Genomic DNA, 27,676 nt, shown 5'->3' on the forward strand with positions numbered 1-27,676 from the left:
GGTACAGCGCAGGAGTCCCAGTTGGTCCAGAGTAGACTAGGATGGCTTCCCGCTGTGGTTCAGGATCCTCAGCTCGGAACGGAAACCTTCCGGGATACAGAGCTTGCGCATAGCGCAACCCGGGGTAGTGCAGGATAGAGGGTTTTCAGGTAGGGTGCAGGCAATTTCAATCCCAGACTTGATCCCTAGTGATATTGGTCATATTAGAATATGCACACAACAGTGACTGCTACATCCGGCCCACAAGGAAAGAAATACCAGGAAAGTTAACCTTTCAGCATTATTTTAGTGTTCACGGATGAAGCAGTCAGAAAATAACAAATTAGTTAACAGCATGTTAGCAGTATAAAAGAATACAACGTAAAAATATTCCTAGTAGTAACTTAAATGAAATATTCACAACACTTACCCGATCCGGGGAAATGTACACAGCATAATACCAATAAGGCACGATCTAGATAGATTAAGTTAGGTAAGTTATATTATTTTAGAGATATTTAGTATCTTATTTGCAAGAAATTGTCGTAAATGTTCATCAATTTTCTTCAAGTGACAGATTCCAGAAAACTATTTAAAAATGTTTTTAATTTTTTTTTTACAACCGGCCAGCACAAAACGCTTAGCGCTAACGAGGTTTTATAGCAAACCGTTACAAGGTTTCACTGTATATACATACAGATTGGTTCCGTCTTTGTCAAAACCCAGTTCTGAGGGTGAGATTAAGGAGGAATCGAGGGCACTCTTCAAATCTTGTAGGTATACATATAGTAGTAGGGTGGTTCACGTTTGTATGGGAAAAATTCAAACTCTAGCTAGAAGAAGCGGCACCCCCTTATTTTGTTACACTTATTATGTTGACAAAATACACCAAGTTTGTAATCTTATCTTAACTACAAGGGGGTGCTCAAACACTTAGAAATTTTCAAATTGTATGTAATCAAAAAAAATTAAGTTACTATTTTTTAGATTTTTATGTAAGTAGTAGTTTTCACATTATTTGAAAGTGTGATTTAAAAGATATTATTTTGAAAGAAAATGTTTTTCTACTTCAAAACTTATACATCACATGTGCAAATAGTGTGAAACCAGATATTTAAATAAAATTCTGAATAATACTCTTTTTTTTGGGTTTCAAACAACATACAAAATTTCAACGTGGTGAAGCACCCCCTTGTAGTTGAGATAAATTACGAAACTTGGTGTATTTTATCAGCATAATAAGTGTAACTAAATAAGGGCCCCTTAGGAAAAAAAAATGTTTTTTGAACCACCCTAACATATAGTGATACTGGTGTTTTTATAAACAAACCAAGCTTTTACATTCAAAATTGTGACATTTGATGAAGTGTAACTGCTGATGATGATCAAAATGGAACTCTTCAACGACGCATAGCTCTTGTTTGGGGATTTGTCCTCTTCGTTATGTTTGTTAAGCACGTTAGGTTTTTAAGTCACATTTTCGTCAAGCTCAAGTTCTAATGATGGGATCCATAAGGAATCGAGGGAACTCTACAAATCTGAATGGCATTGTATAGTGACTTTTGTATTTTCATCAGGCAAACAAGGATTTACATTAAGAACAGTGGCATTTGATGAAGTGGTATTGCTGATGGTGATCAGAACGGAACTCCTCGACGACTTGTCTTTTTCTAATTGATTGTTAAACAAGTTACCCCACTGGCAAAACAAGCAAGATTTTGAATTCGACTTCTACCTGAACCTGGACCCGGACGCGGACCCGGACTCGAGATCGCGAATTCGGACACGGACCCGTTTTCTATTTGGCTGGTGTAAATGGTGTTGGTGAATTTTTTGATTAATTCGGGCGAAAACTGGAAGGTTAGGTATCATAAAATGTTCATGAAGAGAAATTGTAAGAGATGGTATCATTACCAACAACTGTGGAAAATACTGTTTGGTTACTCTTTATTTAAAAATAGCAAAATCAAATTGCATGATTTCATTCGTTTTCTCCACTGTACACAGAATAAGTAATGATGTTACTATATATGTTCAAAATATTATTTGAATAAACTTAGGATAGGATACTTAGGATAGGAAATAAAATGTGTGTTTTTATATCTTTAAACCCAATTACTAAGTAGACTGCACATACATTAAAGTCACATTAAAATTCCATTTTGCGAAATAGAGATTACAACATTTCACTTTGCAAAAGTAGATAATTGAAATATTTTAAAAGCAATAAAAATAGATTAGGTTAGATTCGAGTTACAATGACATTAGTTTGGGTTCAAGGCAAGGTTGCAGGGCCTCAACAAGGGAAAAAAGGGGGAGGGACTGTTGGCCTGGCTCAGTGAGCCAGAACTCACCCACTAATCCCTACTACTGCCGTAAGCAGGTAATGAATTCCCAATGTATTAAGTTTAGGTTTAATAAATTATAAATATATTTTATTAATAACATAATAATATACAAATATGTATAATCATAAAGTAATAAATAATCCTACAGCTATTAATAATGTCCGTAATCTGTATAATTCCAAAATACGGATCCCTCGGATGCGGATGCTGCTTACATAATCTCGTCTGTCAAGGTGTTTCGGCAGGAAAGGCCTTGGCAGACTTATAAATTCCTGAAATGAGGGTTCATACCTACCGACTAGAATTGGTTTCATGGTGGTATCAGATGGGTTAGTGTACGGTAACCGATGGTCATCTTGCTTATAATCTCGTCTGCCAAGGTGTTTCGGCAGGAAAAACCTTGGCAGACTTATATATTTCTAAAATGGGGGTTCATACCTACCGACTGGAATTGGTTTCATGGTGGTATCAGATGGGTTAGTGTAGGGTAACCGATGCCGACCTTGCTTACATAATCTCGTCTGCCACGGTGTTACGGCAGGAAAAGCCTTGGCAGACTTATATATTCCTGAAATGAGGGTTCATACCTACCGACTGGAATTGGTTTCATGGCGGTATCAGATGGGTTAGTGTACGGTAACCGATGGTCATCTTGCTTATAATCTCGTCTGCCAAGGTGTTTCGGCAGGAAAAACCTTGGCAGACTTATATATTCCTAAAATGGGGGTTCGTACCTACTGACTGGAATTGGTTTCATGGTGGTATCAGATGGGTTAGTGTAGGGTAACCGATGCCGACCTTGCTTACATAATCTCGTCTGCCAAGGTGTTTCGGCAGGAATAGCCTTGGCAGACTTATATATTCCTGACATGAGGGTTCATACCTACCGACTGGAATTGGTTTCATGGTGGTATCAGATGGGTTAAATTAGGGGTCCCGTTGGCCACCTTTGAGAGCGTCTGCCAAGCACTTCCGGCTAAAAAAATACTGGCAGACTTCGCTTTTATGTGTCTACATGTAAATTTCTAACTGCTGCCATAATTAATATTTCGGTATCAGATGGGTTAAATCAGCCCCCTATTTTCGCACCGGAAGTGGCCTTCTTTTTCGTACTTTCGGCAAGTTCCGCCGTGGCAGACTATCGAATTCGGACTTAGCATCACTTTTATGGCTTCCCATTGTGTATTTCATCGTGGTATCAAGTCGGTTAGAAAATTTGCGGCCGGCTCTTCTACTAATATGGTCAACCTAATGATGCAGACAACGAACCAGTCTGGCAACAACGCAAAGCGCTCGTGGCGATTTGGAACAATGCACGAACATGCAACGTCGCTTTCTTTCTTTGTACAAATGCTTTATCTAGAATCTAACAATTTTAAAAACCAAAGTATGTTCAAATCCACGTAATTACTAAATTAATTTAGATCATTTTTATTTTTTTTTAGAATAATTGACGCATTATATTAGATTTTTCTTTAAAAAAGTATACCCAATTCTATGTCATAGTATAGATTCGTGTAATAATTTTATCCTTACGCTACAAAAGCGCCTGCGCAATATGACAGAGCAATCGTAGTCCGACGAGTAAGTACGACGATTTCGTAGGCACTAGGTGGTTTTGGGTCTACAGCCCATATTACAACTATTTTGAAGAAAACTGCTATTTGAAAAAAAAGAGAAAGGTCTTACAAGTAAGTCAAAAAAATTTGCAGTCGTAAAATTCTGTCCGGATGGAATAAAATGCATATAAGTATTTATTAAAACTAGTTTTCAAATGTACTTTCTAGACTTCATTATAACACACAGACACATAACGATTACATAATCCAACACTTGAGTGTATATTCGACCGGAATAATCACTTTCCAGACCACCAAATGCCATAATACGACCAAATGATTTCGACAAAGACACCTCTTTTTTACTGTTTTGCCCACCCCTTCACCTTAATAAACAGGAAAATCTATTATTTGTTTTTATTTCTAATTTTTTGAACCTCCGCAAATACCTGGAATAAATGGCAAGTATTGTACCTAGATTCATATGGGTACAGATGTTGTGCATACCTAATTATTTTCATCGTATTTTCACGGAAACGTGTCTTGTTATTTCAGTCAGTGTTGGTACAGTCAAGGAATTTAAATTCCGACCCATTTCGTACTTTGTCACAGTGACAATCAATATGAAAACCGCTAGAGACCTCATACGGTTGTCACTGTGGCAAAGTACGAAATGGGTCGGAATTTAAATTCCTTGACTGTACAAAAAGTACTGAGGTTGACTGAAGTAGCATGACAATACGAACGTTTCATAAATACGATGGAAAACGATTATGCACTACATCTGTATCTTATGTACTCGCACAGAATAATTAATAGTACAATCGTACTGAAAGGAAACTTCCTACAAAAACGAAGTTTGACAGCGGTTCAGAGGGCCTACCGCGAACCACGTTCGACGTGTTGCCTCTCTGTCGCACTTGTGAATTCGTACGTAAGTGTGACAGGGAGACAACAAGTCGAACGTGGTTCGCGGTAAGCCCTCAGGGTCGAATCATGCTAGCCCTTTCGGCTATTTAGGGTTGTCAAAATTCAAGTGATTATCTTATCTGTGGTCGTGCACGCACAAGGAAGTCAAGTGGTGCCAACCCTAATAATTGCTCGGCGCAATGCTGAGCCGAACGAAGGCAGGAGTGTGTCCCCACTGACAAAAGCTAGTAATATATAAAAGTACGGAAATAAAATTTCACTAAATATATTATATATTAATTACATATATTATGTAAGTATGAGGTTTTGCATGTTTTCTATTCCTCCCGAGTGTCCTCGTTGGTGTCCGATAGGTCGTATCTCAAGTCTGGGTAGTCTACCTTTTGAGCCAACAACACTGAAAATTAGTAAATATTATTATTATATCTACTATAGACCGACCGCTTAAATGAGTCCTCGCCTGCGCGGTACGCGGGGGACGGGGTAGGACGACTACGGGTGGCGGGGAAGGTGCGGGCGCCGTACGCCTGCCGCCCGCACCTTCCCCGCCACCCGTAGTCGTCATACCCCGTCGCCCCGTACCGCGCAGGCGAGAACTAATTTAAGCGGTCGATCTATACTTCACGATCCCGTTCACTTCACTTTATACTCTTTGTTCACCAAGCATTTTTGTAGGGCGGCCGGTCAATGGGTGTGAACATTAAGGCGATAACAGACTGGCGTACCCTTAGAGGATATAACCAACGGAGACGCCATGTCTAAAATTTTCGGTACAAAATAATCTGCCGTTTTTTGCGGGGGAGGGGCACATCAAATGTATAGGTACGTCATGTCAGATAAACGTCAGTCCATACATATGGTTGACATGTGGTTGACCATTGGCCGCCTATTTTCCACAGAGGGGAACGCCTGTTAATGGCGGCTCCATTGTTAATTACTCCGAGGGCGTACCGGACCGCGACCTCGATCAGCATTATGACCTTTCGTATTTGTCATGCTACTTAAATAAACGTCAGTACTTTTTGTACCGAGACTGACTGAAATAGCAAGACACGTTCATACGTTTCCTTGAAAATACGATGGAAAACAATTATGCACTACATCTGTATAGCTATACCTATATTATGTATAGTTCTAAGTGAGAGCGTTTTAGGAGGTAGGTGCACATCTTTTGAACTATGTAACTTACCATTAACTATTATGTACTTACTTCTGTTGTTTCTCCAATAAAGAAAAAAAAATACATTAGGTAACCCTTAAATGCATGTTTTTTCTTTTTGCCCGAAATTAATATTATGTGTTACGTAATTATTTGCAGATTATGGGAAAAATGGTGAAAAAATATAACATCGATTTTCACTGCGAAATCAGTGTTAGAAATTGCATAGGCTAAATCATATTTTTGTAAATATGTATATAATTTTCAGTAAGAGATATATGATAAATCCTACTATCATCAGAAAGGTACACTAATTGTGATACACTGTTGATAGAGTTTTTAAATATAAAATAATTACAAACCCTAAAAAAAAACACCCAAAATCACATACTAAAAATCATCAAATTCTGGATTTTTTCAAATTTTCTGACATTTCGTCTTAAAACGAATGTAATTTTATAAATTAATGTATTGCGTAAATATATATGAAAAAAATTGAAAACGGATTAGTTGGATTGAAATAATATATAAATAACATATATACGTTTTTCTTATCATGTATAAAATTAGATGATTTTTTGTGAAGGCTGCAGCCTACACTATGCATTTAAGAGTTAATTATACTACTCTTCGATTTGTAGTTCCTTGCGGCCTAGAAAAATGTTAAACAATTTTGGCAACTTTTACACTTTGCATACTTACTTTGAGCGAAAATCATGAACACTATCAATTTTATTATTAAACCACTGTACATGGCGACTTTTATGCTCTGCTTATCGTTACTACTACAGAACATATAAAACGTGTTGATATCAATAAAAACATTACAAAACCTAGTCATAAAAATTTGATTTGTTCAAATAAATTTCCTACTAATATTATACATGCGAAAGCTCTGTCTGCTACCTCTTCAGTTAACCGCTGAACTGATTTAGATGAAATTTGATATAAATAAATAATAATAATAATAAGGCGGTGATCTTGGACACGGCGCGGATAGTACGTCGGTTCCTCTCTCTGCAGCCCTGACCACCGGTAGCTTGGGCCTTGCCCCGCTGCTGGCGGCACCCTAGGTTAGGTTTTTTTATAATGTGTTTATATGTATTTTTTATTGTTTTGTAAGTGTTTTTATATTTTACTTTTATATTCATTTTATAAAAATACCTAACCTAAGACGAAAAATAAATAAAGTGAAATAATTATAAATATTATAGGACATTCTTACACAGATTGACTAAGTTCTACAGTAAGCTCAAGAAGGCTTGTGTTGTGGGTACTCAGACAACGATACATATAATATACAAATACTTAAATACATAGAAAACACCCATGACTCAGGAACAAATATCTGTATCATCATACAAATAAATGCCCTTACTGGGATTTGAACCCAGGACCATCGGCTTCGCAGGGAGGGTCACTACCCACTAGGCCAAACCGGTCGTGGAAATGATAAGGAGATACAGATGTAGTGCATAATTATTTTCCATCGTAATTTCACGGCAACGTACGAACGTGTCTTGCTATTTCAGTCAGTCTCGGCAAATAGGTAGGTACTAGTGCGTAATAATTTCTTTACTATTAGCTGTTAACCTTCCTAAATGTTTAAAAGATTGCTTGAATGACTCAGAATGTACTGTAAAATTCCTTAAACTAGTTAAGTATTATGATTTGATTTGATTTGATATTGTATACTGTGGTCGCTAATGACCTTAGCCGTTTAAGCGACCTTAAATAAATAAATAAATAAAAAATTCTTTACTATATCCATGGTTAACACATTCAATACCACTAAGTGCTACGGGTTACGCTCGTAGCGCGTAGCCACGGTTTCGTCGTATGTAGCGCGTAGTCGCTACGAACAGTGTACCCGACAGTCGGGTTCTTGGTGTTGAATGTGTTAATAGGTGTAAATAATAAGTAAGACAGTACAAAATAATCAATTTATTCGATTTGGTTTCAACATCAACACAACCACATCTTTGTCCAACTATTTACACACGTACACAACATAATATTGCCCGCAAGATATTAGAAATCCAAAAGAAACCTAATTTTAGCCTTTGAACGTCATGTGTTAACCATAGAGTAATACATATAAACCACTTTCGCAACCGGGCAAAAAACGGCGCACTACCCCAGAAACCGGTCGTCTATATCTGCGTACAAAACAACCCGCTGGGCAGGGTTGGGCAGTATTTCAATTACATGTATTTGAAATACGTATTTGAAATACATTGTAGTATTTTGTATTTGTATTTCAAATACTACCTGGAAAAGTATTTTGTATTTGGTATTTCAAATACTGCACTCACATGTATTTTGTATTTTGTATTTCAAATACTTCAAGCTTCAAAATACATTTCTACAAAATACATTTTATTAAATTCTATGATCCTAAAATGGAACGTTTTTTTTTTAAATATAATGTACAACTTGTACGAGGGCAAATATGTACCATGCGCGAGTTATTCTGCGCGGAACTTTTCGTCAACAGCCAGGGGATAGAGTCATTACAGTAGTTTCCGTCCATGCTCTAGTTTTCGACCACTTGACAGATAGGCAAATAATATATTTCATTTTTAATTTACTATTTGCAGCAATGTAGGTTTATATTCAAATTTCGTCAAGTGGATGAAAACTAGAGCTGGACGAAAACAAGCGCAATGACCCTATACGTTTTTAGGAAAGGATATTCGTTAAACAAACTAAACGATTAGACAAAAATAATTAAAAGTATTTTGTATTTTGTATTTGAAATACATTATTTTAAACACTGTAATTTGTATTTTGTATTTCAAATACCAGTCACCAAAGTAGTTTGTATTTGGTATTTCAAATACTTTTAAAAATGTATTTTGTAATTTGTATTTGAAATACGTGGAAGCCAGTATTTTGCCCAACCCTGCCGCTGGGCGGGTTGTCCGGCATCTGAGCAAACATTACGAGTGCCTACCAGGCGGGTTCTCGGTAGTCAAAGTGAAAGAAAGAGACGTTACGACGTCGACTACGAAATTGTAACTTGTATGGTTTTGTGATTGCATTAATGTTTACGCTCGCTAGCTTAGATTAAGCATAGATTACGTATCATAGCTAAATTATGCATGTTGTTTTCTTTTCTCAAGTAAAAGTGAATTAATGTTATTCTTTTTGAGACATAAAGATCTTTAACCTTTTGGACGCCAATGACCGATATATCCGCACCGCAGGTTCAGCGCCAAAGACTGATTAATCGGTCACAGACCACAGAGCAACATATACCTACCTGCATATGTATGCATAAAATTCAATTTCAGTTTTGACACTTCGGTGACATGGCGTCCGCGTGACAGCTTTTGTGTTTGACATGGCGTCGAAAAGGTTAAACCGAAATAACGCGTGTTTCGTTAAGAAAACTGATGTATGGAGTTACCACTCTATCTTCACATATATGTATTACTCTATGGTCTTAACAGATTTATAGTTCGCTTTTTTAGCATTAGAAAGAACTTGCAAGAAGGTAAGCGATCTTGACATATTTTTAATTGAAAACCGCTTTTTAAAATTCAAAAACTATTATTTATGAAAGCAGGAGAATATAAATGATTGTATTAGATTCATAATTGTTACATAATTGCCGTAACTTATTTTTAAAATGTGTTTTTCAATTAAAAGACATCAAGATTGTTTACCTAATTTCTAATGCTAAAATAAACGAACTATAAGTAAAAGTAATAATTTTAAATTTTAATAATCAAATTCCTTGACTCGCTTGGTACCTTGATAGCTTAGTTGGAAAATCGACCATCTTAAGGAATGACATGTAAAATAATGTTTAAATTTACTTTGATTGCAATGACAATTTCGCAATTTTTTTTTATATAGACATAGTGTTCAAAAGGCTACACACAAGTTTATGGAAAAATTAAATTCAACTGATATTATTATTCCATCGAAAACATCAAGAAATATTCCATACATTATAGTACATTTCACAAACTATCAATTTAGAAAAAAAAACTGATCGTTTCCATTTTTCATTTATTTCAAAGCAGTAAGGGCTGTGCACACTGGATGCGTGTTGTAATATACAGATCCTTATAAAAGACGGCACACCGCCTGAGTGACGCGTGCGGCTCCAACATTTTAGCGCACGTGCACGTCTACGCACACAGCCGGTGTGCTATGGTCTTTATATCAGACGTCTTTTTAACCTTTTGAACGCCACAAACGGCAATTGACGTCAACGCGAAATCGTGACAACGACGCCAAAGACGGCATTTGACGTCGATCGTTTTTTGATGAAAATCTACTGAAAAACACCCCACTTTTAGGTTGGCATTATTTATTAACAAAACTAAATTTTACCCCCGTGGCGTCAGTGGCACGGCAAATGGATGCGCCGTTTGGCGTTCAAAAGGTAAATACAAAATCATTAGTTTACCACCAATACAAAATATTTATTCTAAATATTATACTAACATGCATTCCGCTCAGTACCTATATACATCATCAAAACAATTGAGCTTATTAAACGAAAAAAATAAGAATTTACAGTTTCACAATTTGCTACTTAGCTTACATTACAGATATATCGGAGCGGCCAAGGTGCCCACAAATATATGAACACGCCTCTATTGTAAAGCCGTTGAGAGTGCATGTTTAGATATTTTTGAGCAACTTGGCCGCTCAGTCAGCATCAAATAGATAGGGACGGCCAAAGTGGCCAAAAATATCGGAACACATCCTTATTTCTATGGTAACAAAGGTGTCTTACGATCTTTTTGGCTATTTCAGACGACCCCACGGACAAAACATCCTCCAGATTTAGCATAGCCGCGCTACCCCCTCTGCCACGCATACGGTAATTTTACTCCATGTTCGAGTCGAAAGTGCCTTTGTGTGAGGTCCGTGTCTTTGAACGGACCAATCACGGCACGGGACTTCGCTCACCTCGTCCCGCGCACCCCCGGCTTTTTGGGCATCATCGGTTGCATGAAATAATTGCTCTAAACTCGGTCTAGAGGATTCCTAGTCTATGGCCGACCCTATTTCATATCGACTGTAATATTACATATTGCGCGAAATATACACAATTTGAACCTTATTCCATTCATAATAAGTTCCTAATCGCATAAACCAGATGCGGTTGATATTGGTTACTTATTAATTGACTCATTACATATTATAAATAAATAAGTACTAATTCAGGTATTACTTAGGCTAAGAAAATTCACTAAATTTAATTACATATTTAAATTATCGATACAAAAAAATTGCCTTCCAATTTCTATTGCATAAAAAAACTAAACTTATAAATAAATATTGACTAAAGAAAAAAATATATTGTGTGATACTGATATTGCCATGACACTTTACCACCACGTCAATGTAAATTGATTCTTCACCCAAAGACATTAATGCAGAAATTATAATGAATTCTAACACTTTATTCATTGCCACTATGCCACTAAGTGCTACGGGTTACGCTCGTAGCGCGTACCCACGTCTTCGCCGTATGGAGCGCGTAGTCGCTACGAATAGTTTACCCGACAGTTGGGTTCTTGGCGCTGAATGTGTTAAACTCTTGCGTTTTGTATAGTTCGTTTTTTTTAGCATTAGAAAGAACTCCCAAGAAGGAAAGCGATCTTGACATGTCTTTTAATTGAAAAACGCTTTATAAAAATATAAAACTATTAATTATGAAAGCAGAAGAATATAAATGATCGTATTATATTCATAATTGTTACATATTTGCCGTAACTTATTTTTAAAATGTGTTTTTCAATTAAAAGACACATCAAGATTGTTTACCTAATTTCTAATGCTAAAAAAAACATAATTAATGTCATTAACGGGTTTAACGCGATTAAATTTCGTCAGTCTTCCGTGACCACAGCTATTATAGTGGTGGCTGGAACTTCGGAAAAAGGGTAAAATCATGAAATTTAACCGCGTTAGAACTGTTAATGACATTAATTATATAATGATTTCATTGTTAAAAAGATTATACCTATCAGTGATGGCCTGATGGCATTGGTGTCACTTATCATTAAGTAAGTAGGTTATACATGAATTATTTCGATGTCTGATACACATTAAGCTCACTACATATTGTGCGTAGGTAAGTACAACGATATTTTCAAAAATATTTCTTTATAAAAAAAAAGCAAAATTCATCTTCATTATGGTCTCAAAATAAAAACGTATGTGACAGAAAAGCAGAGATAAAATAAATCACTAACCGCCTTATTCATAAAGCCTGATTTAGTTAAATTATATTTTATCGCCTTCTTACATATACATAAGTCAAAATGACAGATAAAGACAAACGATTCATAGCTAATTCAGGCCAGTAACGCCATAAATATTTCCATTGTAGTAATATGAGAATATGACTATTGTCACGAGTCGATTTTTTCTTTATTAAATATCTAAGTCAGTAAGATATTTCTTTTCACCACACCAGCTCGGAAAGGCTTACTTTGCACTTCAAAAACTGATAGCAAAGTTGCATTTTATTCACATGTGAGACAAAGTAATCAAATGCAAATTTTGAGTTGGTTTCTTATGTTTGCTGGTAGAAATGACTTTTAAATGATGATTTTGAATGATAAACATTTAATAACATTCATTTGGATTTGATTTGGTTTGATTTTGTTTGATATTTTACATTTAATATTTGCTTCCGGTTGGTGTGGTGAAAATTTTTGTGTTTCACTCGGGGGCAAATTTTGTTTAACCCTCGTGCTTTGAAACCCTCGCAACGCTCAAGATTCCATTTTCGAACCACTCGCTACGCTCGTGGCTCAATATTGGAATCTTTCGCTTGCTCGGGTATCAATATTAGCACGAGCGGTTAAACAACAACTTTGCCCCCTTGTAAAACAAATAACTATTATCGGCCTCTCTACCGCTCGTATATGCAAGAGCAATAAAGAGGCAGATAAGGAACATTTTTCATGTTAGGCATAATTTTTTAGTGGACTGAACTTATAGAAATAAATACATAGGGTAATTCGCCAGTAACTGGCCACCCTAAACCAAAATAGAATTCTATTCACCTATAAACAGAATTCAAATTAATATAAGGTGGCTAGTTATTGGAGGGTGGCTAGTTATTGGAGGGTGGCCAGTTATGGAAACTACTAAAATGAATTCTGTTTATAGGTGAATAGAATTCATTTTTAGTTTAGGGTGGCCATTTATTGGCCGGTGGCCAGTTACTGGCGAATTACCCTGAAGATATAGAAACATATAAATACATGTATCTAATTTTGTTCTTACTAGACTTGCACAAAAAATGTATGTGAAATAATCCAGTTATTTATTTAGATAAAATCGTACGTGGTTAGACAGACGGACAGACAAGTCACATACAAAATAAACTAGCTTATGTATACTTATTTTATCACACTGATTGGACGCGAGTTCTTAAAATTATGCTGTTTCCATTACTCCTATAGTTCAAAGTAAATCCTCGTAAAGCCTAATGTGCATTACAATGTACAGTGCTTCTATGGAATTATAACCTTATATAAACCAAATAAAGTCGCATTTCATTTGTTGCGTTATTCAGTATAACATAATATTGTGGGCGTTGCGAGGTACCCAAGATAAAATGTAGTGTTGTCGCTTGAGATCATTAAATTAATGATAAAAGTAGTTTAGGGTAAAAGATCCAATCCACAAAAATCTGTTAGTCAAATTTGAACTTTCTGTCAAACGGAAAAGTCGTTGATTTAAATGACAAATTTTAGAGGATGGATCTTTTAGGCTAAACTACGTAAATTTATAAAAAAATATATGTGTAACAAGTACAGTCGCCATCCAGTTATATCGGAGCGGCCGGGGTGCTCAAAAATATCGGAACACACACTCTAACGCGTTGATAATAGAGGCGTGTTTAGATATTTGTGAGCGCCTTGGTCGCTCCGATATATCTGATGGCGACTACACATAATGTCAGTATTAGGGAATGCAAATCGGTTATTTTTTGTATGGAAATAACCGCGGTTTCGGTTAAAAACCGATTATTTCCATACAAAAAATAACCGATTTGCATTCCCTAGTCAGTATATAGATGAGGCAGCCCACAACAGCTGAGCGCGGTTTAAACCATACATATTCATATAGATAGATATACAGATGATGTAGTGCATGATTGCTTTCCACCGTATTTTATCGGAAACGTTCGTATTTGTAATGCTACTTCAGTCAACGTCAGTACTTTTTGTACCCGAGAGTACCGAGACTGACTGAAATACCAAGACACGTTCGTACGTTTCCGTGAAAATAAAATACGGTGGAAAATAATTATGCACTAGGGCAATTCGCTAGTAACTGGCCGTCTCTAAATTAAAAATGAATTATATTCACCTATAAACATTATTAATTTTAGTATATAAGGTTTCAATAACTGGCCACTTTATACTAAAATGAATTCTATTTATAGGTGAATAGAATCCATTTTTGTTTTGGGGTGGCAAGTTACTAAAAGTGGCCAGTTACCGGCGAATTACCTTACATCCGTACGTGTTTCTTTTCCCTCAAGTTTTCCGGAAACTTCGGAGAACTTTCCCAACATTTAAGAAACATTCCATAACTTGTATCTTCCCAACTAACTCCTCAAATGTTCATATTACATACTGCGTAAGTTCGTGTGGCGTTTACTCTCGCAATAGGCCTCTGGCCTTGGCGGTGAGCTTGCGGACGCGGCCTCTCGACGATATGGACACCGGGGCCTCCGACCGGGAGCTTGATGCTGTAAGTAAAGAATACATATTATTGGACATTTAATAATAAATATTATGGGACATTTTTACACGAATTGACTAAGCCCCACGGTAAGCTCATGAAGGCTTGTTTGTGGGTTCTTAGACAACGATATACGAGTATATAATATATATATATATATATATATATATATCTGTGTATCTCAATCTGTGTATGAATGTGCTATAACATTTATTTATTTTAAAATCAGGCAAATTGTATCCTATTCTAACAAACTAAATTCGACAGCAAAATATGAATCGGCCGCCGTAGTGGGAAAGAAAAGTTTTAATTTAATATTTTTATAAGGAGGAGCTAGGAGCCCTTCCCTCCTCGGCTGTGGCAGTGTAAAAAGTAACAGTGGACCGACGCCTTTGATGTTTGCGTAAATGCCGACACCGCACAAGAACACAATAGGGTTGTCACAGACTTCTACACAACTGCCCAAAAATTACAAACATTTCAAATAAGACACGCTAGCCCTGTTAGTAGTACCGAGCTATTAACAATGGCGGTGTATGCAGCTCGGGTGCGCGCGACTCGAACTTCGTCCCTCGCACCCCGCACGATTGCCCTGTCTAGACGGCTTCGTCGAATGACCGTATCTATCATTCTAATACCTTTAAACGAGCAATTATTTATTTATTTATGTATGTCGGCGGCCGATCGTAAGATATACAGGCATATCGTGAAAATCTTTAACTCGTTCCCTGAGAAGCGTTTACTATTTCTGGGCAGTTTGCCCTTCGGGCATTTGAAGCAACCTAACGAACCTATCCTACCTATATATTGGTTACGTTACATGTGACTATTGTCGAACCAGTGAAACCTGTGTCGAAACGTCGGTAAATAAAGGTAATTGAATAAATTTCGCGTTAGATCCGTCTATAAAATATAAATGTTTTAAATATTATAATGCTCCCAGTTATTTAGGGGGGTAGATAGGGGGGGGGGGGGGGGTTCGGTTTTATAGGTGGTGTGGTATGGTGGGTACGTACCGTGGCCATTGTGGTGATCGTGGGGCTGCGAGTGGACGTAGTCGTGGTCGGCGATGGCGGGCGCGCCGCCGGCCGAGCGCCGCAGCAGGAGCGCCCCGGCCTCCATAGCGGCCTCGGTGGCTGCACTCTGCAATTATAGTTATTGGTTATACCGTGTTGCAACCATACCAGGCGTGGCTCACTCCGCGATTTCGTCGCTTTGCTACAGGTAGCTAAAAGTACATCCGTTCGGCCCCAATTTTGGGGTTTGCCGTAAGCCGCGCGTGGCGCTGTCGCCACCTGTGCTGATCGTGACAGACGCGTTTTGTTAGATAGTGAGTCTGCTGTACCTAGTACTATTATTTATTCTGTGACCATACTAATATTATAAATGCGAAAGTGTGTCTGTCTGTCTCTTCACGCTTAAACCGCTGAACGGATTTAGTTTAAATTTGGTATAGAGATAGCTTGAGTCCCGGGGAAGGACATAGGGTAGTTTTTATGCCGGAAATCATCCCTAAAGGGTGGAATTGAGAGAGTTAATAAATTGCCTGATAATTGATGAAAGCAATTAAGCTTATCAAATTGAATGATTGCTATTACACTTAAGCTACTACAGGCGCTATACTTAAGCTACTGACGTAGACGAAGTCGCGGCTAAAGTTAGTATTAGATACCCAGAGTCGCCATCAGATATATCGGAGCCGCCGAGCTGCTCAAAAATATCTGAACACGCACTCTAACGCCTTGACAATAGAGGCGTGTTCAGATATTTGTGGGCACATTGGCCGCTCTGATATATCTGATGGCGATTGTACTACTAAAATAAATGCAAACTCGAAGGTTTTTATTGAGCATTTCTAAGACTAGAAGAACCAAAACTATAACACCCTTATTTATAAAACTTTACGGGCCTGATTTAGTTAAATTATGTTTCGTCCCTTTCTTACAAATACATAAGTCAAAATGACAGATAAAGACAAACGATTATTAGCTAATCGAGGTTTGTAGCGCGTTTATGAATAAGGGGGTAAGTCTTTACCCTACGACTTTAGGGTGGTACCAATTTCCTTTTCCAATGTCATTGCGTCTCACTCTCTCATTAAGCAAAAATAAATGTGAGACGCAATACACATTGGACAAATATATTGGTCAGATGGAATACCACCCTTCTTCTTCTTCTTTATTTTCTTCTTTATTAGGGGCTATATAAGGCTTCAAAGGCTATATATCACTGCGACCATTCCTGGCCCCAATTTCACATCGGTGACAGGTGCGACGAATTGTAAAATCACTGTTGCTGACGTCACAGGCATCCATGGGCTACGATTACCACTTACCATCGGGCGGGCCGTATTCCTGTTTGCCACCATCATTGTATTATCTAAAAAAACTTTATTATATCGGATAAAAACAGATATTTCTCCTGCGAAGTTTCTGACAATTGTCGAAGATTTAGAAGAATTGTAGGTAATTCTTGACAGGTAATGAGTTATGTCGGAATTTCGTGACAATTGTAGTGTTTCTTGTGACAATTGTCATAAACTTAGCAAGAGAAATATCAGTTTTTTTCCGATATCATAAAGTTTTTTTTAATAATACAATGATGGTGGCAAACAGGAATACGGCCCGCCCGATGGTAAGCGGTAACCGTAGCCCATGGATGCCTGTGACGTCAGCAACAGTGATTTTACAATTCGTCGCACCTGTCACGTTGGTGAAACAGGGGCCTGATCTATTGTGATCGCCACCAACTACAACTCTCGATTCAAACCTGCAACTTCAAACAGCTGCAGGATCATTTTGGTCTCGAGAGACTTTACCTCCTCCGGGCGCAATATGTGTCCGCCCAAGATTAGGTCACGAGTACGCATTAGGCAGGGGCACTCTGTGAGGATGTGCAAAGGCGTCTCATCTGCCTCCATGCAGAGTCTGCACCGCCCTATGTCACACCAATACCACCCTTACTCAGACGACCGGTCTGGCCTAGTCCATAGTGACTTTGCCTTCATAGGCAGCCAATGGTCGTGGGTTCGACTCCCGTGATGCCTCCTCCGCTGATGGTGCGCCGCGGCGCGCGAGTGGTGCGGCGCACGTTTGCTGATGGCGGCCGCCGAGTCCTCCTCGCTGTCCTCGTTGTATCTCGCCGGTCTGCGGATACGTAGCTTCACACCACCTCTCTACGAAGGTAAGCCTGCCTTCATAGGTAGCCAACGGTCGTGGGTTCGGATCCCGGTGAAGACATTACCTGCGCCGCGTGATGCCTCCTCCGCTGATGGTGCGGCGCGGCGCGCGAGTGGTGCGGCGCGCGTTTACTGATGGCGGCCGCCGAGTCCTCCTCGCTGTCCTCGTTGTATACCGCCGGTCTGCGGATACGTAGCTTCACGCCACCCCTCTAAAAAAAGTAACAAATTATTGTATACATAAGTGATATAATCAAGCTTTTCAATTTCGTACCCAATAAGGCCACTCAGCAAGCTTCGTGGCCTTAACACGGTACTCGACTGAAAAGCTCTCCAGTATATCATGATTGTATAAACTACTATGTAATTTGTCAGAAAAAATATAGGGTAATTCGCCAGTAACGGGGCACTGTTAGTAACTGGCCACCCTAAACTAAAAATGAATTCTATTCACCTATAAACAGAGTTCATTTTAGCATAAGGTTTCAATAACTGGCCAGCTTTCAATAACTGCCATCTTATACTAAAATGAATTCTATTTATAGGTGAATAGAATTCATTGTTGGTTTGAGGGTTTGATTGTAAGAAGACCCACCCGACTGTGCGAAGGCCTCGATCTACTCGTGCCCGAGTGTTCTCCTTGTGACGCGTCGTTTTCTTGCCTTTCCCTGTAACAAAAACATTTACTTCATTTTTAGGGTTCCGTATTACCCAATGGGTAAAAACGGGACCCTATTACTAAGACTTCACTGTCCGTCTGTCTGTCTGTCAGCAAGCTGTATATCATGAACCGTGATAGCTAGACAGTTGAAGTTTTCACAAAAGGTGCATTGCGTCTCACTCATTAAGCAAAATGTGAGACGCAAATACACATTGGACCAGTGGGGAGACACTCCTTCTTACGGGCAAACTCGGCTCAGCATTGCTCCGAGCAATTATTGGTTGACACAACTTGACGTCCCTTTGCGTGCACCACCACAGATAAGATTGGATTTTGACAACCCTAAATAGCCAAAAGGGATAGTGCCATTTATTAGAAAGGGACAGCATGATTCGTCCCTGAATCACTGTCAAACTTCGGTTTCGTAGGAAGTGTCCTATCCGTACGGTAGTACTGTTTATTCCGTGATTGGATTAAGATATTGGACAGATGGGATACCATCCACAGTTCCCACAGTTCTCTGACCAGTTTTGAACCTTGTTGCAATGAGATAAAGCCTAACGACTGGTCAGGTCTAGCGATGGGCGAGTCGAGTTATCTGATTCGAATAATCCGAATCAACCTACAGATGAGTTGATTCGAATCAAGACTATTGGCAATCCGAATCAACTCGGCCACTAAACTGACTGGTAACTTGGTATCCAATCCGCTAACTCGGCGAATGAATCGCCAATTCGCCAACTCCGAGCCGAGTCAACGCTATCACAGTGCTACTAAGGCCATTCAAAAATAAACCTTAATTCGGTAGCTCGAAGGTTCTTTTTACAACAACTGCCGCTTGATTCGTCGTCTCAATCCGCGTTGACTGGTACTATGACCATTCAAAAATAAACCTAAATTCTGTAGCCCGAAGGTTCTTTTTACAACAACTGCCGCTTGATTCGCCGTCTCAATCCGAGTTGACTGGTACTATGACCATTCAAAAATAAACCTTAATTCGGTAGACCGAAGGTTCTTTTTACAACAACTGCCGCTTGATTCGCCATCCCGAGTCGAGTTTACTGCTAGTATGGCCGTTGAAAAATAAACCTTAATTCGGTGCCCTGAAGGTTCTGTGTACAACAACTGCCGCTTGACTCGCCGTCTCAACTAAGTTTGCGGCTCCGCGGCCCGTGACCTAGTCGCGAATCACGCAAACTGTCGAGTCGAGTCAACTCGAATTTCAACTCGGATCAGTGGCCGAATCGATTCGAATTGAAAAAAAGTGGACTCGTCACATCGCTAGTCAGGTCAGTGTACTGCCGATAGTACCTACTTATACCTTACAGAGTAGATTAAGAAAGACTGTTGAGTGCTACCGTTCGCCAACAAACTGTCATGCAGTTTGGCGAAAAAATGTGTGTAATGGATTGCTGTGTATTTTTTATTGAGTAAATAAATTAAAAAAACAACGGGTTGCACTCCGGGTGTGCCGACAGAAGTGAAAACTCAATGACTAGTCCAAAATATCTGCAGCACTACGTATAATTGACCAATCCTCCTTTCTATTGAAAAACTTTAGTTCCGAAATTGCTGGCCAGTGAGCTTAAATTTGTAGCGTTATTTGTTTAAAATTCGAATAGAAATTGTAAAGTTACCTTGCAGACCTCGCATCTAAATATATTTATTTGGTCATGATATTTTGAGTTTTATTTACCAGTACTAGAGTTCACTTTTATTAGCGATTTCATCAAGATGTAGCTTTATTGAATTATATTTGAGTGATATAAGATATAAAGTTAGAATGTAACTGTGAGATCCTCGTATTTCAGCCCGTACAAGATTAGAACATTGAGCTTTATTGCTTAACACATTCATTACCACTAAGTGCTACGGGTTACGCTCGTAGCGCGTAGCCACGGTTTCGCCGTATGTAGCGCGTAGTCGCTACGAACAGTGTACCCGACAGTCGGGTTCTTGGTGTTGAATGTGTTAATATAAAAGTCCAGTTTTAAATAATTGACCTGATTATGATACGTTATGACTAAAGTTCTTTGGTGAATAACATTGTCCGTGACACATGACGTCAGCGTTACGTTGCGCGTTACGCTGAATCGAGTTTATAATTTTTTCCCCACCTCAAAAAGTGCTCAGCGCCGCTAAAGAAGTTTTCACTTCAAAAATCCAAAAGACCGCCCTACCTGTATCGCTGAAGGGGTTCGTCGTCGCTAGAGCAGCGCGGGTGGTACGAGTGGTCGGACTCGTAGCGACGCTGCCCGTCTCTCTCCGGCGTGTGCTCTGAGTTTGACGAGCTCGACTGCGAAGATCCGTCTGTGAACCTCTCTCGTGTCCTGTAATAAAAGACCGCCATACCTGTACCGCTGCAGGGGTTCGTCGTCGCTAGAGCAGCGCGGGTGGTACGAGTGGTCGGACTCGTAGCGACGCTGCCCGTCTCTCTCCGGCGTGTGCTCTGAGTTTGACGAGCTCGACTGCGAAGATCCGTCTGTGAACCTCTCTCGTGTCCTGTAATAAAAGACCGCCATACCTGTACCGCTGCAGGGGTTCGTCGTCGCTAGAGCAGCGCGGGTGGTACGAGTGGTCGGACTCGTAGCGACGCTGCCCGTCTCTCTCCGGCGTGTGCTCTGAGTTTGACGAGCTCGACTGCGAAGATCCGTCTGTGAACCTCTCTCGTATCCTGTAATAAAAGACCGCCATACCTGTACCGCTGCAGGGGTTCGTCGTCGCTAGAGCAGCGCGGGTGATACGAGTGGTCGGACTCGTAGCGACGCTGCCCGTCTCTCTCCGGCGTGTGCTCTGAGTTTGACGAGCTCGACTGCGAAGATCCGTCTGTGAACCTCTCTCGTGTCCTGTAATAAAAGACCGCCATACCTGTACCGCTGCAGGGGTTCGTCGTCGCTAGAGCAGCGCGGGTGGTACGAGTGGTCGGACTCGTAGCGACGCTGCCCGTCTCTCTCCGGCGTGTGCTCTGAGTTTGACGAGCTCGACTGCGAAGATCCGTCTGTGAACCTCTCTCGTGTCCTGTAATAAAAGACCGCCATACCTCTACCGCTGCAGGGGTTCGTCGTCGCTAGAGCAGCGCGGGTGGTACGAGTGGTCGGACTCGTAGCGACGCTGCCCGTCTCTCTCCGGCGTGTGCTCTGAGTTTGACGAGCTCGACTGCGAAGATCCGTCTGTGAACCTCTCTCGTGTCCTGTAATAAAAGACCGCCATACCTGTACCGCTGCAGGGGTTCGTCGTCGCTAGAGCAGCGCGGGTGATACGAGTGGTCGGACTCGTAGCGACGCTGCCCGTCTCTCTCCGGTGTGTGCTCTGAGTTTGACGAGCTAGACTGCGAAGCTCCGTCTGTGAACCTCTCTCGTGTCCTGTAATAAAAGACCGCCATACCTGTACCGCTGCAGGGGTTCGTCGTCGCTAGAGCAGCGCGGGTGGTACGAGTGGTCGGACTCGTAGCGACGCTGCCCGTCTCTCTCCGGTGTGTGCTCTGAGTTTGACGAGCTAGACTGCGAAGCTCCGTCTGTGAACCTCTCTCGTGTCCTGTAATAAAAGACCGCCATACCTGTACCGCTGCAGGGGTTCGTCGTCGCTAGAGCAGCGCGGGTGGTACGAGTGGTCGGACTCGTAGCGACGCTGCCCGTCTCTCTCCGGTGTGTGCTCTGAGTTTGATGAGCTGGACTGCGAAGATCCGTCTGTGAACCTCTCTCGTGTCCTGTAATAGTAGTAAGTGAAGTAAATGTTATTCTCGCCCTCTTGTGACTCTCTATAAGTAGTTAAATCTGTAAGATCGATAAAATATTGCTTAAACTGCTTTTGTTCGTAACAAATCGACCTGTTTTATTTGTCATTTTAGTTTAGTTTGCGCAGCTGCCGCATGCGCTAGATGTAATAATGTACGGCCATGATGAGTTTGACCTGATAATGTAACAGCTGTATTGTACGTAGTAAAACTATACATAGTAATTTATTGTAATGTATTCTTGACTAATTGCTATCTGTGTCTTTTGTATTCTTATTACTCTATCTCTGTCTTTTGTACATATGTATTAATTTTGTTGTTATTGTTTATGTATATATTTATTCTCGTGTTATTCATGTTACCTGTCGTGATTGTTTTATCGGATGGTCTTATCGGAAGATCAGCGCTGGAAGTCGCCAGCAACATGCTGAGGTGAGACCATTTCGTGGCACTTCCTCTTTTTTATGTTTCTCTGTTCAGTATAAGTTTTTATTTTGTGTTTGTGCTTACGAATAAAATTATTTCTATTCTATTCTAAGTATACTAGTCAAATCAGTTTCCTTTTTCGAACTGTCAAAACGATTTGCTACTATGGAATTTATATGAAACACTAGAACGTGACGTCACGATCAAATTACCTACTCTTTATAGTATTATACGGGTTTTAAAATAGAAATTGTGTCTAAAAGTAACTGCTGTCTACGTTTCTCTATTAATCTTCTAGTGCTTTATTTCATGCATGGTGTAAAACAATTTATTTTAAATACATTCAAATACTCTATTATGAATAAGTGAACATATAACTATTTTTTTATTTGTACCACTGCCTCGAAAGCATATCTATATTTTCACGCAGTTAAGTCAATGGTCATCTATTTCTTGGTAATAATATTTTACTCGGGCGAAGTTAGGCACCGACGCTGAAGTTAGGGTTCCCTACGCTAGATAGTTTTGCAAACTTTACTTCGCAATGAATTGAAACATCGATACCGGGGTTTGTTTATGCATAACGGTAGAGTCTGTGTGGAAAGAGAAGAGTCGTGAAATGTATGGAGCCCAATACATTCCATGACTCTTCTCTTTGCGCACAGACTATAGTAGATATCGTTTGGCATGCCATTTCAGTCAGTAGAAAAATGCGGCAAATTTCAAAAAAGTAGGCGCGACGGCTTGTTTTTCCATAGAATACAATTTTCTACTGACAAAGTGAGTTTGCCAGAGTATAGTATACGTACCGCTTGGGCAGCTTCTCCCGGTGTCGGTGTCGGTGTCGGTGGCGGCGGCGCGGCGGGGACGGCGCGCTGTCGGAGCCCCGCGCTCGCTTGCGCCGCGTGGACGGACGGAACTGGGGACATCATACAATACGAATCAATATTTTCGTAATGCTTACGGTATAAAATGAACGGTCAAGCTATTTCTATGAAGCCACAGAGCAACGATGCCGCAATACCGGTCGTGACATGCCATTTCTGAACACGTAGGTAAGAGATCTTATATGTGATTAGATAAGCGGTGTATATAACTGTAATTGTACATAATTAAGCATTATAACACTCGAAATCCATCCATTATGCAGCAGTCACATAATAACTATTTGGCTAAAGCAGTGGGGTGATACTCCTCCTTTCGGGCATTCTCGGCTCCGTTCCACTCAGCATTGCTCCGAGCAATTATTAGGTTTAACACAACTTCACGTCCCGTTGCGTGCACGACCACAGATAGGATAGTGATTTGAATTTTGACAACCCTAAATAGCCGAAAGGAATAATGCCATATTCGTCCCTGAATCGCTGTACAACTTCCGCTTTTGTAGGAAGTGTCCTTTCTGTTAGGTAGTACTATTATTTATTGTACCTAAAGAAATATTTTAAATTTTCGCGCTGTGCGATGCGCAGACGCGAGGCGACTAGTTTTCAATATTAAAAATGGCGGCCGCCGCATGCGCGCTTCTCGGGGAGCGACCATTTCGAGGCATCTTGCCGCACGAAGGGATATATCGGTGGTAGTACAAGGGCTGCTACTTATGTATCCGGAAACACAAAAAACAACAAATATCTATAGTTATAAATGGTTTTATTGCCTTTGTATTTGTCCAATGTCCACCAAGATGAATGATGCACTTTTGCATAAGTGTTGAAACGACTTTTCATAGCACTTTTTCCATTCTGATCTTGGTATGCAGGACGTACATTTTGTACGCAAGAACGGCTCTTTCGCGAGTTTTTTTTTTTTTAACCAAATGTTCATGTAATATCTTACAAATGCTCGTCATACTATTGCCATGAAATGCCTCTATCTTGCGATATATACTATGACCATCTTGCATTATGAGTTCGTTCACAGCATCTATATTTTGTGGGATAACAGCCGATTTTGAGCGTTTTTTTTAAATTCGTCCTACCATAAATACCGTAATGTACTACGACCACAATTTATTCACTAAAACATTGACCTTCGATGGAACTTACTCCCCAAATGTCGAAAAAGTCGATCCATGCAATATTTTTGTGTTTATCCACTCCGAATATCGTAAAAAAAACATCTGCACGAAAATTTTCACAAGTAAATCTGGAGCCGCCATTAACAGGCGTTCCCCTCTGTCGAAAATAGGCGGCCAATGGTCAACCACATGTCAACCATATGTATGGACTGACGTTTATCTGACATGACGTACCTATACATTTGATGTGCCCCTCCCCCGCAATAAACGGCAGACTATTTTGTACCGAAAATTTTAGACATGGCGTCTCCATTGGTTATATCCTCTAAGAGTAAATCCGTTGAAGATGAAACAAAGAATTTTTAAGTTAATGTAAAACCAATTGATAGACATGTGAAACAAACTGTATTTTGCTTCCAAAGAGTTTCATTTTTATATGTTATATGACTTATATATATTTTTTTTTAATATAGTTCCAGTAAGTGGCCCATTCCGGATACATAAGTAGCAGCCCTCGTATAACTGTGTACAGCTACAGTTATACGAGGGCTGCTACTAATTAAGCATTATAACACTCGAAACCCATCCATTATGCAGCAATCACAACTATTTGGTTAAAGTATTGATAATCATAACTCACCTCTGGACTCGGTTCATGTGCGGGTGAATCGTCGTCGTACGTTAACGATGCGTCGTCGGCCGGTATCGACAACTGTTCCACTTCTATCTGCTCCGTGGACGATGATGATAATCCGTTGGGGGATGGTATGTAGGTGTCTGGAAATAATTCATACATGTAGCAAGATAATAACATAATATGTAAATAAATAAATACTAGGGGACAACTTACACAGACCAATAGACTATGTAGCACCAAACTAAGCAAAGTTAGGAAAGACCTATGTAGCCCCCAACCAAAGCAAAGTTTGTATGTACTGTGGCTGCTAGGCGACGATATACATACATACTTATATACGTAGAAAACACCAATGATTTAGGAACAAATATTTGTGTTCATCACACAAATAAATGCCTTTACCGGGATTCAAACCTAGGACCAACGGCTTCACAGGCAAGGTCACTACCCATACCAGGCGTGGCTCACTCCGCGATTTCGTCGCTTTGCTACAGGTAGCTAAAAGTACATGCGTTCGACCCCAATTTTGGGGTTTGCCATAAGCCGCGCGTGGCGCTGTCGCCACCTAGCGGCCATATCTGTGCTGATCGTGACAGACGCATTTTGTTAGAGAGTGAGTCTTCTGTACCTAGTACTATTATTTATTCTGTGCCCATACGCACTAGGCCAGACCGGTCGGCTATCCTAAATTATATAATAAGTAAAACAGAGATAACTAAATTAATCCTATGAACGCCACGCTCATTATGTGCGTCGCGTCAGGGAAAGCATTAAATATTACAATCAATAAGGTACGTATTAGGCTCTATTAAGGGTAATGAGAAATAGGGCCGGATCTTTAAGGGTAATGAGAAATAGGGCCGGATCTTTAAGGGTAATGAGAAATAGGGCCGGATCTTTCCGGCTGACTCAAATTACTATGTTTAAAAAAAACCGGGCAAGTGCGAGTCGGACTCGCGCACGAAGGGTTCCGTGCCATAATGCAAAAAAAAAACAAAAAAAAGCAAAAAAAAACGGTCACCCATCCAAGTACTGACCACTCCCGACGTTGCTTAACTTTGGTCAAAAATCACGTTTGTTGTATGGGAGCCCCATTCCAATCTTTATTAGGGTTCCGTACCTCAAAAGGAAAAAACGGAACCCTTATAGGATCACTCGTGCGTCTGTCTGTCCGTCTGTCCGTCTGTCACAGCCAATTTGCTCCGAAACTACCGGACCAATCAAGTTGAAATTTGGTACACATATGGAAGTCTGTGACCCAAAGACGGATATGTAACGTCAACAAATGAATTTTAAACATAGGGGTTACTTTTGGGGGGTAAACGATAAAATTAAAAAACAAAGTTTTGAAAACAGTATCGTGTTATATATCAAACGAAAGAGCTCATTGTGAGAATCTCAAATATATTTTTTTTATAAATTTACAACAATAAGTTTAGAAGTTATTCAAGAAAATAGACAAAAAATGACCATTCCCCCCCCTCTATCTCCGAAACTACAGGGTCTAAAATTCTGATAAAAATACACAAAATAGTCCTTTACCTAAAGATGACAGGAAAACCTATTAGAAATCTAGAGTCAAGCGTGAGTCGGATTTAAGAACAAAAATGCAGTTACGTTTTTTTAGGGACACAGCCGCAATGGTTTAAGTGAAACGTGATGTAGACAGCTATTGCGTAGGCCCTAGGCCGATATCCGCATAAAAGGCTTGCTACACGGTCGCCGACAAGCCTTCTAACCGTCTGACCTTGGTCTGTCCTTGGTCAGTTTTGGTCAAATTTTGTTGGTAACAACTGTCTACACGGTCCGGGACCGGCCAAGGCCACGCGGTCTGGGGGCTTGTCGGCGACCGTGTAGCAAGCCTTTAAGGCCGAAGGCCCGAAGCGATCCGAAGAGGTGTGCCTTTAGCTTCATGGGTGTCGGACTGAAGACAAAAAATGCGACTAGGCTGTATCTGGCACACAGCCCCAATGGTACTTGTAGTACTGATTGATTAGGTTACTATTGTTACGTGTTTTAAAAAGCACTATACTGGGTGGCCAAAAGAAAAGTGTATTCCCGTTGCCAACGTGCAATCCCGAAATCGCGAAGAAAAATTTGGCTGTTTCATACATTTTGGCTGGACCGTTTTGTATGGGAGCATACATTTTTTTCGCGATTTCGGGGTTGGTCCCATACTAAAAGTTGCTTAGTTTAATCTAAAACCTCCTTGGCTAAGGGAATGCACTTATTTTTTGGCCAACCTGTAGGCATTATCTCTCTTCGCCCTTCGTTTTTAAGTAGGAAGCGCGACCCGTCGGACGCTCCGAGTATTCA

The 27,676-nt window shown here is 40.0% G+C and overlaps 1 protein-coding gene across 1 annotated transcript in view; it reads right to left on the minus strand.

Moving 5' to 3' along the window:
• Window positions 1-14,122: 14,122 nt before the first annotated feature.
• The window catches only part of LOC134676609 (PH-interacting protein), a 64,543-nt gene continuing 50,989 nt past the window's right edge, over window positions 14,123-27,676 (minus strand). Inside the window, exons 34-44 of the mRNA XM_063535004.1 lie at window positions 25,364-25,500; window positions 23,519-23,628; window positions 22,107-22,256; window positions 21,763-21,912; window positions 21,419-21,568; window positions 21,075-21,224; window positions 20,731-20,880; window positions 18,485-18,557; window positions 17,713-17,886; window positions 15,728-15,854; window positions 14,123-14,718 (exon numbers count right to left, since the gene is read on the minus strand). Of these exons, the coding sequence (XP_063391074.1) occupies window positions 14,624-14,718; window positions 15,728-15,854; window positions 17,713-17,886; window positions 18,485-18,557; window positions 20,731-20,880; window positions 21,075-21,224; window positions 21,419-21,568; window positions 21,763-21,912; window positions 22,107-22,256; window positions 23,519-23,628; window positions 25,364-25,500 (1,466 nt within the window). The 3' untranslated portion in view covers window positions 14,123-14,623. The remainder of the gene's footprint in view (window positions 14,719-15,727; window positions 15,855-17,712; window positions 17,887-18,484; window positions 18,558-20,730; window positions 20,881-21,074; window positions 21,225-21,418; window positions 21,569-21,762; window positions 21,913-22,106; window positions 22,257-23,518; window positions 23,629-25,363; window positions 25,501-27,676) is intronic.

Source organism: Cydia fagiglandana, chromosome 24 (genome assembly GCF_963556715.1).
Source record: "Cydia fagiglandana chromosome 24, ilCydFagi1.1, whole genome shotgun sequence".
Taxonomy (NCBI): Eukaryota; Metazoa; Arthropoda; class Insecta; order Lepidoptera; family Tortricidae; genus Cydia; species Cydia fagiglandana.